Source organism: Caloenas nicobarica, chromosome 1 (genome assembly GCF_036013445.1).
Source record: "Caloenas nicobarica isolate bCalNic1 chromosome 1, bCalNic1.hap1, whole genome shotgun sequence".
Classification (NCBI taxonomy): Eukaryota; Metazoa; Chordata; class Aves; order Columbiformes; family Columbidae; genus Caloenas; species Caloenas nicobarica.
Genome location: NC_088245.1, coordinates 118,260,131 through 118,274,780, shown reverse-complemented (window position 1 = coordinate 118,274,780; position 14,650 = coordinate 118,260,131). Strand labels below are relative to the sequence as shown.

Here is a 14,650-nt window from a genome sequence, read left to right as displayed (position 1 = left end):
TCTTTTCAGAAGTCAAAAAAGCTAATTCTACAGATAACATATATGAGAAACAGTATAATTATAAAGACTACTCTCATAGTGTATCTTCTGTTAACCAGAAAGGTTGATTTGATTTTCTTATGCGTTTGTGCACCTATGACCACAACCCTATCCTATAGTGTCCCCATTTTTAAAATTTTTTTAAAAAATTCTTATGAATCTTCTAAAATGCCGAAGACCTCTCTTTCAATAAACAAAACATAATACAGAGGACAGATGCTGGCATATCTACACAGTATACTGCAGCATGGTGACCTACCAGCTTTGTATGGACTCAAAGCAGCTGTGACAGACTTTTAATAAGGTAGATTAATTCAGATGCAACACCTGGAGAACAGCTGGAAGCACTACTCCTTCCTGCTTAATTTAGCTCCCAGCAGACTGCTTGTGTACTATCAGACCAACGTGCTAATACTGTCTGCTCCCCAAGCTGAGCTGACCAAAGATAACTGGAGGTTTTCACAATGACTGTATGGACATCCTATAATTTATTCTTCTGTTATCAAGGAATCAAATATCCTACAATTTATTTTCTATTACTAAGGAAGTTAGCTCAAACTCTACATTTAGCTATTATGAAACTTTATATTCGAAGTTTTAATGTTTTCATAAGAAAATACTATACAACTAAAAACCTGCTTTTTCCTAATGATGCTCCATTCTTAACATGACCTCAACTTCTATTTATTTTTTCTTTACTATGTTTTGAAGCAGATTGTTAGGAGAGTTTAGTTTAATGACTTGATCATTAATATGTAAGCTGTCACTTGCAAAAAATGTACATACATATTTGAAATATTGTATCTAATGAACTGTTTTGTTTATTCTGCCAATATTTTGAGTACTAAAAATAAACAACAAAATTCTGAAGCTGTTTTTACTCTTATTTACTGAAATCCTTAATTTAGAAGTACTTTTAAGAGTCAAACTGTATCTCAAAATTTTAAGGTTAGCATTTTTCCTGCTTATAGCCTAGTTGGAAAAGCACTGTAATTAGAACTCAGCTATGAACGATGCATCTCTAAAATATTAATAATTACATTATGTAATTCAGATATCCAAACGATTAAAAAAGACAGTCAGCAATGTACTTCTACCATTAGATTTACTTACATAAATACTAGGTGTAGGTGGATTCAGCTTGTCCTTTGGCAAGGGAGGGTACGGTGGAGGCGGTGGTCGTGGAGGTGGGCATTTATCCAACAGAATACTACTGTTAGATAAGCCATTTTTACCCAGATTCCTAAAAGGAAAGAACAGCTGCCTCTGTCAATACTTGACAAATAAAATAAATACATGTTACCATCATCTCTTCTGCAAAATAATGATGTATAAGGAGAAACTGTAATTCAAGATGCAAATAAAGCTCATATATTTTAATCAAGAATTCTCAGTGTATAATTTGATATTATTCAAAATAATTCCCAGTTTGCCTGCCAAATCTGCAACATCATCACTATTAGTTAAAAATCCAGTCATTTTAAATAAAAGCGAGTATGACTCATTTGACAAAATTTAACAGAGAAAGCAGGTTTCAAGTAGAACCTTATTAGGCTGGCACTGCCTGATGGACGATCAGTTCAGAGCAGCTGAGATAACGCAGCCCAGCAATGCTGTGCAAAGCACCAAGTCAGAAAATGACACTGCCCCAACCAAAGAACTGCTGAGTCACAAAACCCAACCACACTAATGGAACTAAACAGAACAACCACCTACCCCTGTCTGACTAACCCATTTTGAAGCCAGAAGGAGCCACTGCTGCATAATCTATTTGTCTCAGCAATAGAGGAAAGGACCAGAGTGAGTTGCTGTGTCAATACTCATATGCGTACTTGAGTGAGAACCTTGCTGGTTGTATTTGTGGCCTTTCTCTGGAGATTTCTAGATGTGGATAACCCACCATGTGTGTTAACTCTTTCTATAATGAATGACCAGAAAAATCTGCATTCTGAGCTTAGTCTATATTTATTTTCAAGTCCCCATCACCATGAAAGTATTTATTAACAAAACCATCCCTTGAATTTGTTTGTTAAAAATGACTCAACTACTTCAAAATTCTTCCAACTAAACACTATTCAAATCCTTCTCCCAGCCTCACTTGATTCACTGGCTGTTGTTACCACTTCTCAACACCCCACGAAATGGGGTGTTTCTAATGCATAATTTAGTCATGTATCTTCATAAAATTTACCAGTTACAAAAAAGTTGTTCTGGTAACAACAGTCTTCAGCATAAAACACAACTGACTTATATCGAAACTCCTAGCAATAGAGCTTGTCTCTGAAACACAGAAACTCTCATCCTGGCACTGAGAAACATCATAAAGCTGGATGCTGGCATTTGAGAGCAGTGCTTCTAATCAAGCTACCACAAACCACAAGGTAAGGTGGACTTGGGCCTTGAGATCAGATCAGACTGTTATGACAAACACTTTAAAGAAAATAAGTGAACATCTCACCTACTCCAGGCTGTAGCAAAGACAAGCGTCCTGAGAAACTGATGCTCATCAGGATAAACAAGTCAGTCGTTCTGTTCAGAACTTAAGAACTTACGGCAGCTTTCTAACTCATACATTGCTCTCCTCTGACAGAAGATCACAGCAATACCGACAGAGACATGTTTATCAACTGCCTCCAAAGCACATGTGTCACAACACCAAACACAGCTTATTCCTTGTGTTAGGTGAGTCTAATGGCAGACTAGATTGCAACTTCAAAGAAACTGAAAGAGCAATGCGGAAGCTTTGATTAGGCATCATTCACCTTGGCAGAAAACTCACTGGCCAATGCTTAATGTCTGATGTAGCTCCTGCAAAGACTTCATTGTCCCCACATAAAAACAGATAGAAAAGAACATGGCAATATAAAATCATCATCACGCAAAGACATTTATTGATCATGGCTGCTTGAATCTGAGGTTCAGACCACCTATACAAAACAAAACTGTAATCTGAACAGCAGGTATTAGAAGTAACTATAATCTTTGCATTACCAAAGTGAAAAATAAAACCAACAAAAGCAAATGCATAGTATTAAAAACCAAAGAGAACTTTGACAAAATGCACCTTGCATTGATAAAACAGTTCTCAGGCAATTTCTGAGGCAAGGAAGACTGAACCTGAAGAAAATGGGACATTGCTCAGAATAAGCATGACTTAAGGTACTGTAGTCACAACAAGATAATCGGCACAGTGGAAGCTAAGTAAAACCAGGGAACCATGGGGTCTTCAGGGAAGGGGACAACAGAGAAAGGAGAAACTCCTGTATGCTTAGGGAAACTATAGGTCTGAAAAGGCAAAGGAGATATAGAAGAAAACAGAGAGTACAGAATAAAAGATCAGATGAACAGAGAGATCTCACAAACCCAGCACGTGAAGCTGATTATTACCGAATGCACGCAATAGTTTCTCATTAAGTTACTAAAACCCTGTGTGGAAATTTCAAGGGACAAAAGGGGTCAAAGAAAAGCAAAGCTGAGATAGCAAAATGCTCTTAATTCAAGTGGCACAGAAAACACTTGGACAAAATATTTAAAGTTGTCTTTAACAGACCGGTTTCACTGTATCATCATTTTTTTTTTTACACTGAGTCAGAATAACTCACTATTAATAACAATACAAGAGCCATTTAAAATAATGCTGTAATTGATAGTGTGCAAAACACAGCAACGGAAATGATAAAAAAAACCACAGAAGTACTAAAATGATTTCCTACCAGCACCTGAAATGAAGCAGTATATCGACTGCCAGTCGCTCCACCTCTGGAAAAACAGAACTATGGGCAGTGCAAGGGAACTGAAAGATCCTTTTTGACCACAGCAACCATGAGGAAAATCTCATACATCTCTGTTTCAAGAGTGTACTTTTTGTGAGAAGATTTCACCCTGCCTGAAAGAGGCAAGAGATGCAATGCCCGAGAAAAAACAAGTCTGCTTTAAGCCCCCAAAACAAACTGGATGCATAAAGTGTCACCTAGAACACCGTGATGGAGGAATGAAGGGACGGACAGGCTTCATTAATTTCAACTGGCTTTCCAGAGGGAACTGGCTCTTCATTAGACTGCACGGGCAGAACAGCACCCTACATCTTCGCAGAGGGAAGAGAAGGCAGGAGCAGCTGTCAGCCTCAGAAAGGCGCAACTGATGTGCAGCGCTGTCCTGAGCCAAAGCTGCAGCTCTCAGTCTACTGCAACTTGCTCAATGGGTAAAAGCAACAAGTCATGCAACTGCTTTACTCTGAGGACCTAAGTCAAACTGCCATGCTTATGAGCGACATGAACCACTACAGATGAAACAGGTTCCTGGATTTCATGTAATCAAGGCATCTCTTGAATAATCAATCACCAGATCAATTAAAATACCCCCTTTTTCCCATTTTACTCTTTCTAGGATAGATTACCACACCTTCTAAAAACAGTTTGCAGTCTTAGAGAACAACTTCCCCTCTGGCTGTACCAAAACACGCAGTTAACCAGAAACAGAGGTGTGACCCAGTTTGCTTTGCAACAGTCATCTGTCCTCTTCATTATATAGGCACTTGTTCCCCAGTCTGTGCTTTTAGAAATATTAATACAAATAATTCAGTGTTATCTAGGGATTTCTTGACAAATGAAGACGGATGGCTTAGCCTAAGATGATGCCTTCATCCACCTACCACACTTTTTCCCTTGAGTTTAGTATGTATGGACATCCAGAAGCTTGTTATGCAGCTGGGACATCCCTGCCCCATGGGAAGCTGGACTCCAGCTGCTCCAACCTTAGAGACTCCCCTGCTGGAGCCCTACATCACTATCAAAAACTAAATGAAATGAGACCAAAATCTGATGCCAGGGCAAGATCACTAAAACATTTACAGTCACATGAAACTTGTCAGGTAGTTGCTATACACTTCACAGGTACTGTATTGACTTTGCATCAACCTAGTTGACTAAAAAGAGATCATGCAAGTTTAAAGCCAAGTGTGTTACACAGCTGTATCCATTTTAACTGTTTTATTACACAAACTCACAACTACATCAAGAATATTAAAGTTAACACGATAAAAACTTATTTTCCAAGAACCAGGACTCATAATCATTAATCACTATCCTTTATATTTATTAAATTAATCACCTCAATAACTTTATTATTTCACTCAAAGCTAATGTCAGACAGAGGACTACGTTTATTTCTCACAAAGTAGTTCCATAGTGCTTTTCAAAAGTTCATAGTGGAACTTTTTCTGTTTTCCAAGAACTATTTAAAAAAATCTGTATGAATGATAAACAATTCTCTGGTCTGCTCTTTCAGAGCTCATGGATATATGGTATCTGATCCTCTGACTTAACAAGGCCAAATTTAAGTATAACTTCCGTTTAACCTTCTCCTCGATTATACCAAAAACAGAGAGGGTGTTATTGTACATCCCATGATGTGAACATTGTATCTGCCTTTTCCCCAAGCACAGAACAAAAATATTTACTTAACTCTCTTGCTATTGACTATTCTAATAGCTCTGTGCAGTCATCAAACAGTAGACTTTTTGTTTTTCTTCTCTTTCATTCTTGGCTATAGCTTTCCTCAACTTCATTTCTGAGTTTTCTAGAACATAAGGAACTGCGGATTTATGTGCTATTCTATCTCAAATCTATCAGAATTAATTAATGTACAAAGAAAAATGAATGAAGTGTGCCTTCAGAAGGAATCAGTTGAAGCACTGGGATGTGCACCCAGTCCTGATTCAAAACAGAAATACCCAGCCTTTCTTAACAATTAGTGGACACGATTAATTGCTTTCATACTGCAAGTTCTTACAAAAACAGAGAATGTCTGTCAACACCCATCAATCTGAGAAGGAGGTGGTTACTCGCAATATCTAACTGGGGCTCTCTGAGGCTCACCTCCCCAAGTTCCTTCTAGGAGAAAGAGATGAGCTCTCAAAAGGGAATATAAAGAAGTTAAGCCAGGCTTACATGATGCTTAAATGCAAGTAATGCCAGATAATTACACAACCTGTTTCTCATGCAATTCTCTCTCCTCAGCCTTTCATAACTAGGTACTAGCTGGCAATACTTCCAGAGAACTTTCTTTTTTAACCTACAGAAAATCGTACAATAGAATTGTAGATTTTCTCATTATGCAAATATATTTCTAATAATTTTTGAATTCTGTTCTGGTTTTGATCTCACTAGTATAGGCTGGTAGTGAATTTCATAGGTTAACTATATGTTACAGAAGAAGTAATGTTCTTTTTTTTTCTTTTCTTAATGACTTTTACATCTTTCTTTACCTTTTACATCTTTCTTTTATCTTGTTCTTAGGCTACAAGACAAACAGAATCACATTAATGACTTATGCATGAAAAGCATTGTAACAAGTGGCACCAAACTTTTTCATACGCTTAGCTTCCCCCTAAACTACAAATCTTTCCTATTTTTTTTTACTCCCAGATAATTCTGCTTCCCATCTGCAGATTTCTGTATTTGCCTTCTGTAACAAAAATAATGTCTTAATCTAAGCAGAGTTTAGCTTGTGAAATCACAAGACTTCCAATTTTATTCTTATAACTTTTGCTATGGTGAAGCCCACTTGCCAGATGTGCCTTTAGAGCAGCCGAAGAGTTCTGCCATGAAGCCAAAAAAGTCCTTTGCTTACAGACAAAGAAACCTCCCAGTAAAACAAGAATTGCTTTTGTTATTTTTGTTTTTAAGAACAAACCACAAACTTAATCCAGCTCTTCTCTCGGAAAAGTATTTTCCCTCAAATAAATTTAGGCTCTTCGCCTCTTGACAGCAGAGTTCCCAAACCAGTGATTCACTAACTGACTTCACAAAGCAGGCTTAATTGCCAGGGAGCAGCACCTTCAGAAAAGATCAGTGCAAGTTTGCTTCTGCCCCAGGCTTCAACACAGAGCCCACTGAGCAAGGAGATGTCTGTCCACCTCAGCACTGCTTTTCCCACTCCTTCTCATGAAGCTGATTTCCTATGCTTGTGTACATTCTGGCTATTTATCAAGCCCCTTCTCCAGACTGTTCAGCCCAGACCATCTTCTGTTCGCCATCCTATAACTTTTATCATTTTACAAGGTCCCTGGAGAGGCAGTTAATCTCTCCTGGTCTCCTGTCACTTGCTTTTCTCATCAGATTGCTCCCTAGTCTTCCTCTCTGCTTCACTAGTGTTTCCTCTTCTTTCAAAAAGAATGATAAAAAGCCCCTTTTAATATGGATTACCATAAAGTCTACACGTCTCGTTTGCCTTCCCCAGTTAAGGCAAATTGGTAAAGCTTTCGAGTTCAGAAATGCCTTAGAGTTTTGAAATTAGTCTCTCCATATATCATCATAAAAATGACAACACCAACTTTCAGCTGACATGAAGTTGTCCGGTTATTCAGCTGGGCTCTTTACAATTGTTTGAAGACCTCTTGTACAAACTTCTCTAAGTCATTATCAAACAAGTTTTGTTTAGAGCTTTGCCTGTTCTTTTTAGTCTGTAAACAAGCCTTACTAAATAATGATTAAAAAAAAAAAAAAAATCACAACTATGCTATTTCTTATTTCATGAGAAACAAGTCAACTCAGAAACTTCTCCACACTGCTTAAAGGAAGGACTTGACCTCTTGTGGGTTTTAGAGAGGGAAAGAGATGGACACCCTTTCAACTGAGACAGACACTGGATTTTTAACATCACTTCACCAGGATGTTAATTAGACGCACCAGTTGAAACACAGAGCTAGAAAGCAGCTGGCTTCACTTCAGTAGAAATAAACAGCTTAAGTGCTAAATCTCAAGTCTTTTGACAATGTTTCATTAATTCCCCATTCAGAAGGATTGCTCACAGGGAAAATATACTTACATTTCTGAGAGTACAGAAAAGAGCTTTTGATAACAGTCTTTTTTAGGAGACCTCATACACAACTAGACAAAACAGCACACTCTTGGTTTTTTCCCACATAGTAACAATCATCTTTTCTACTAAACTCAGAGCAGTTATTCCTAGCATATTTTCTTCTTTTAATCACAGGGTTTTCACTTCTGCTCAAAATAACTTGTTTGTTTGGTTGGTTTTCTTCTCTCTCCCCTTTTTTTTTTTAGTGACCTCAACAGGAGATTTTCTCTAGGAGTCTAAGGAATGATAATTAATTTAATAGTACACTCGTTAGTACACTCTTTTATCTGTTATTTTGCTCAGAGGCTTAAAGCAATTTAGTTTCCTATGTAGACAGTTTACCAAACATAACAATTTAGTTGTTTTATAACCACCTAAAAATTTACTGTTGCAATCAGTTTTATTGGTAGGGAAGACTAACCAAATCACACTTAACGCCTCCCAGAATCACCTCCTCAATTCTCTTCCATCCATACACACCAACAGCAGTTTAACAAGATCGAGTGCATTTCTTACCCTACTGTTCTCCACAACAGCATCTTAATGACATTTGCATGTTTTAGTCAATGACTCAGCTACTGCATTTCGAAATTCCCTTCAAGGGAAGTTCCTTGTAGAAGTATCAATTGCTAGGCCAGCACCTTCTGTTTGACCCCTTCTCAGCCTCCTAAACAACCGCATTTCACTGCATGAATAGAATAGGCCTCTGTTAAATTTATTTCCTCAATGTTCTCAGAGGAATATGGGTATAAAGAAACTTTTCAGCCTCTGCAATGATCTTGCTCTACTTAAGCATTCACTTTAGTCTTCGGCAAAACAAAACATTTACCAAGTCCAATTACCTACAGACCAGACAACCTATTCACAGATAATAAACCAAGAACCAAATGGAGTTTTCTATTTGGCATGTGTTTTGCAATTTATGATACAAAGCATCTCCTTTCACCTTATGGCTTCTCTTGAGTAGTTTTCATTATGACAACACTTGTTTACATACAGCAAAATTACAATCTCCCAGCATTTATTTTTACCTATGTACATTTTTATTTTATTGTAATACATGATTTCTGAATCCCTTTTCTAATAATCACTTTTACGTTAAAAACCAGAATTTCCATATCTCTGATGTTCTTCTGGTTTTAAGCAACAAACAAAATCTTAGCAACATTAACAGATCAGTCAGTTTTTGGTAGGTTAGTATTACCATGTTGCTTCCTGATAAAATCGTTCCTATGAGATTAGGAATTTCATTATACTGCACTTCACTATCCTGTAGTAGGTCAATTATAGTTACATTGTGAATCAACTCTCGTGCATTACTTAACCCCAAACTGTTAATAATTTTGGGTCTTTTCTGGTCTAAGCATAAATAAACCTGTAGGGTCTAAAAGATGTAAAAAATGCTTCTCTTAGACAACTTTTTTTTAAACTTGTGAGCATTTGAAAAAAGATTATTTAACAAATAGACTTCTGAGGAATTTCAATGTGACTTACAAGTAACATGAACAGTATGGTTTTGGAGCAAGCATATAGGAAAAAGAGCCAAATGGAGAATAATGAGGAAGACAAAAATGGTTACTCTAGAGCTCCAGCTATAAAAAGGCAAGTTACATCCACCTGTTCCTACCTGCCAAAGTATTTTTTTTTTCCCCCAGAGAACACCATCAGGCAACACACTGTATTCAAGTAAGTATTGTCAGACAGCAGGAAGAATATGCCAGAAGGTAACAGAAAATAATTATCCACATTAGAGATGAAGTTGGAATGTCTTTCTGAACACATCAAATTAAATAAGGGTATGTATGTAACAACTGGCAAATATTAACACATTTAAGGCCAAATCCAGTGTAGCTCCAATACATAAAAACTGATACTACAGGACAACTCACCTCCTCCTGTGCATGAAGTTTATTCTAGTACAGGTGTTTAGTGGGTTTTTGTGTGGGGGTTTTTAAATTTATCCATTTATTTTATTTATTTTTCTTTTGTTCTGTCTGTCCTGTCTCTCCCTGCCACTGCTCTCCCCCACCCCCCATAAATAAGGTTTTCTATTATGGATAGCTTTTCTCCAATTTTTACAGTAATTCTGAAAGAAAAAAAAAAATATATCGGTCACAAATTCGATTTTGTACCTCAAGATACCACTTACAGAGACAGCACCCAAATGTAATTAGCACTATGGGTAGTACTTTCAGTTGTTTTTGCACTGCCTTACACTATGCTAAAATAAAGGTTAACATGCAGTATTGAAGTTCATGGTATCTGATACAGTAATATATAAACATCATCTATTTTATGTATAAAGGTTGACTTATTTTCACAAATAAGCAAGGCTTTCAGCAGAATTTCTTCCAGTGTTTTTTTCTTTAGACATTTTTCCCTATGTCAATCATGGTCTGCTCCTGAGCCATCACGTGAATGCATGCACACCCTCAAACTCTACACATTTTAAAACAAAGCAAGCGTTAATCAATTAGTTAGTATGTGGCTGGGATAGCCTTGTCCTCAAATTTATGCATGTAAACTGTAAGATATAAAAGAATGGCAGGAAGAAATACTATTAATATATTATATAGTGTTTATATTATACAGAGTTATTGTTCCTATTAGTATGAAAAAACCCTCATAGACAAGACCCTTTCCCTAACAGATAACCAGCCCGGGCACAGGCCAGGAACAATAACAATGAGCACAACATTTCACATACGGGAAATTAACTGTTTGTCTGCCTTTACACTTTAGGCTTACCCTAAAAATGTTGCAACAGTTACCTCATTGCCAGTCCCACAAAATTTCTCAGAATATCTTATTATTATTGGAAGACATAAGGTGACACTCTCCAGCAAGCATAGTTTGACTAGGAGAGATCCGGTCTCTAAACTCTGTGAAAGTTGTCCCAGCTCAGACTGCAGCATTTCTTGATCTCCAAGTTGCTAAAAAACCCAGGTCTTTCCTCCACTTTTCCCATTGCTCATCTTTATTATCCAGCTTCTAAGTCCTCTGCTTTGCTGAATTAAGGTGCAGACAGGCTGAAGAGGGAGCTCTCAATCTCTACTCAGTAAGTAAAAGGCACGTCTCTTAGTGAGACTTTTTGAGCTGTCTGCAAACTACATGGGACAAAGTATTAGGTGACCTCCCTTGAAAAATGATGACTACATGAGCCTGGGATAAAATAAGGACTATATGAACCCAAGCGAAACACTATAGAAAAAGACAAGAGACCGGATCACTGCGTTAAGGAAGTACTTTTTAAAGGGTCAATATTCCATAATTATGCTCTCTGACTACCGTTAGTAACTTTTACGTACAACTTAAAAACAGAACTTGGTATCACCCCAGTGAGTAAGCTAAAGAAAGCAGAACGGCAGTATCTAGCCACGTGAAAAGTAAACTTGACATGCAGCTAATGGCAAAGACCTATAGGTTCTGGCCATGCTTAAAACTCAGCCCTTCTGCACTAAATCACAAGTTCAAGTAGGAGTCTGGCAACGGTCTTTGGTGGGCAGATTTGCTCTGCCTCTCCTTGGCCAAGGTGCAGCTGGGAACTCAGCAGCAGCGCTAAGCCAAGCCCTGCACTGGCTGAAAATCCTGCTGCCGGCACAGGGGCCCGGGCGAGGACTCTGCTGCTGCATCGGGTCCCCGGCCCAGGTGCAGCAGGAGCAGCTTTGCACCCACCGGCCTGCAGCAGAATGACATTTGCTTGGAAAAGGCCCTTGCAGACACTTCTGTGTCACTCACCACAAAGTTTTTTATATTTCTTTTGCTATAATGAAGCCACAGTTTTTGAAGTAGAATAAAGACAGAAATATACATTTATTATCCTCCTTTTGTTTTAGAAATTAAGTATCACTGGGAATAATACTACCTCTATCAACGAGCACAAAAGCAAAAACTTGTATTAAAAGCTGGTTTGAGATTTTTGTAGTAAAAATGCTCGATGTTTTGCTACTGAACACAAACTGCAGATCTCAGTTATAAAGAGCTTGATAAGCAATGTACTAAAACGATCAAAATGCAATATTTAACTAGAGGAATACACTTCCCATTACCCTCCCAAGAAAGCTGCATGCAAATTTCTGCTAAATGAATTTTGAAGACACGGATCAGCTAAACTTCAAGAAAGAACTTCAAGTCTGTAACAACTTCTTTTATGTGTATTCACAGTGTACTCATCCTAACTCCACACATTGAAGTTATTTTTATGCTTCTACCAGCAAGAACACATACACAGTCCCAATTAAAAAAAACATCCTGTTAAAACTCTTCCTTTTTATGAATGTTGTAGGTGTAGAAACTTCACTTGAAAATTAACATCACAAGACTTAATTCCTTGGAAGATAACAAAATAAGCTCTGTATATGGGTTTATTTCCTCTCTTCTAGGAAATGTGTCTTTCTAACCTACAAATGGCTATACTATGATCAGTATTAGTCATCAAATCCCAGTACATTAGAAACCAGTAACTCTGGATCACAGTAACAGATGCAGCTTTTTTGCATTTAACTGACTTCCGTGGGTGCAGCGAAAGAAGGATATAAAGATCCTTTATAACCCTTTTAACATCTAAATGGGTAACACTCAAAAGCACCACATTTGCTGTGTGGTCCAAATAAAATAATTTTGGAGTAAAATATTTTGAGATGGTAAAAATTTCAACAAGAATCCTGACGGCACAAAAATACAGAAAACATTTCAACTGAAAGAATTGTAAACACAGTTAAGTATGGAAAATAGCAGTTAGACTACAGACCAAAACATTCAATAACCATATGCTTATGATTAAAGGGACCTCTGCGAACTTCAAAGGCATCATACGTAACTTTCATAAATGGCAATAACTACAAGACACATACACAGACGTTATAGTACTCTAAATGGTCATTTCAATTTCTCAGCATGTTTGGATTCCAAATAAAATTCTTTTATGAAAGCAAGCAAATCTTACCAAAGACTGCCTAGAAAAATCTAAGGACTTTGAGGCAGTCTACACAGGGAAGGCTGTGAGCAATAAGCACCAACTGCGAATTTAGAAAGCTGACTACTATCTGACAGGCCGCTCCCTGTTAGCACATGTAAGCACCAGCTTACCCTGCCTTTGAAGGTGAATTACTTTTGAAAAGCTTTGCCTAAACTTTGTCTAGTGGAGCTTGCTCCCCTTTCAATGGCACAACCTATCTTATGTTTAATGTATATTAAGACTGATAACACGGTGCATTAATATCAGACAGTCACATGAACATACAGTTTACAGTTAACTAGCTTTCCTGTGCAGATAAATTTTCAGCATGTAACAAGATAAAATTTCAGTGTGTAACAGCATACAGCTGTCTATTTCTGCAGAGGGGAGACGGAATGTCTCAAAGATGTCCATGTAACTAACACACCATACTTGTGTCTTCCAGCACACTCGTACTCCATAAGCACTCAGAAGTACCCAAAGCTTCATAAAGGAGCCTTTACCCTTCCAAGTAAAGACAAAATTGAAGTATTGCTGCCAGCTTTAATAGAAAATTAAACCAGCCAATGAAATACTTTTCCATTTCCATTACATATTTTTTAACTGTTGGTACTTGTAACACTATCCATGAAAAACTCCTACAATACTTTAACATGCCCAAGGATCTCACTCTGACGATAAAATTTGTTCAGTAATGACACAACACAGTGCAATAATAAGAGCAACCCTATATGCAGAACACTGCTACTGTGCAGGATGTCTAAATATAGGGCTTGTAAGAGATGTGGGGGGAAGAAAGTCTCAGAAGGTTGCGGAATAATAACTAAGTCTTAAAAAAAAAAAATTACTACTACTGTGGCAAAATACATCTTTCCTTGATGCAGGGGACTCTACGAAAATATCCTTTTTATTGTTAGAACCTGTATCTAATGAAAGAGTGGAATTGAAAGACACTCCGCAAACGTGCTTGCTGCACATAACCATCAAATCCCAGCACTCTGACTTCTGCTGGAGGTTCCTACCCTCTGACACATACAGAGTCACACCAATAATCCAAACTATGCAACGCTCACATATGCATTTCCATTTCTTTTTCTTTGGAAAGAGAGGGGAATTTACCTGCCATTTTTGGTGATTTAACAACACTGAGATAAAAAATAAATAGCTAAGAAGCATATAGAAATGTCAAGGTTTGGAGCCTGGTGTTTCTGCTACACTGATTTTTAGTAAGATGCACCCAGGAAACACATGAAGTGTTACTGTAATGAATTTAAGCTGACTACATGGATATTTAAAATGAGCCTAATCATTCTAGTGTCAACATGCCTGTCAAGAAGATGGGACTTACACATCAGAGATGAACACAGATTAGCTGCAGTAGTTTAAAGTACTATGGCCCTCAGGCTGCCATCCTCCTTTGCCAGAGGCCACTTGCTGTTGCACAGGTGGCTGAATTTGCTGCATTCCTTTAACACTACATCACTGCATCTGTACCACTATAGCTTAGAGTATATCTTTGCCAGAAGTCACTGCTAAGAAGCATCACGCGAAACTTCTATAAACTAGTCCTTCCACACTCCGTACCATCCCCTATTACTAGCAAAGAAGACAACAGGGAAAATGCTATGCAATTTGCACAATCACACTGCAATCACTGCCAGGTTGCCTGGTGGTTGGCCCCACTTTTTGCCTTAATCCATTATGTATCTGATAGAAAATGATTCAAGCTTACTGAAGACAAAAAGCAACACTAACATACCTACTAATAAGCAGAATAAGATGGACCAAAACTTA

The 14,650-nt window shown here is 37.7% G+C and overlaps 1 protein-coding gene across 15 annotated transcripts in view; it reads right to left on the bottom strand.

The window, feature by feature from the left end:
- The window catches only part of KDM6A (lysine demethylase 6A), a 162,556-nt gene that overhangs the window by 22,390 nt on the left and 125,516 nt on the right, over window positions 1-14,650 (bottom strand). For all 15 annotated transcript variants that reach the window (XM_065654482.1, XM_065654441.1, XM_065654456.1 and 12 more), the window contains one exon: window positions 1,153-1,282. In XM_065654482.1, coding sequence (XP_065510554.1) covers window positions 1,153-1,282 — 130 coding nt within the window. The remainder of the gene's footprint in view (window positions 1-1,152; window positions 1,283-14,650) is intronic.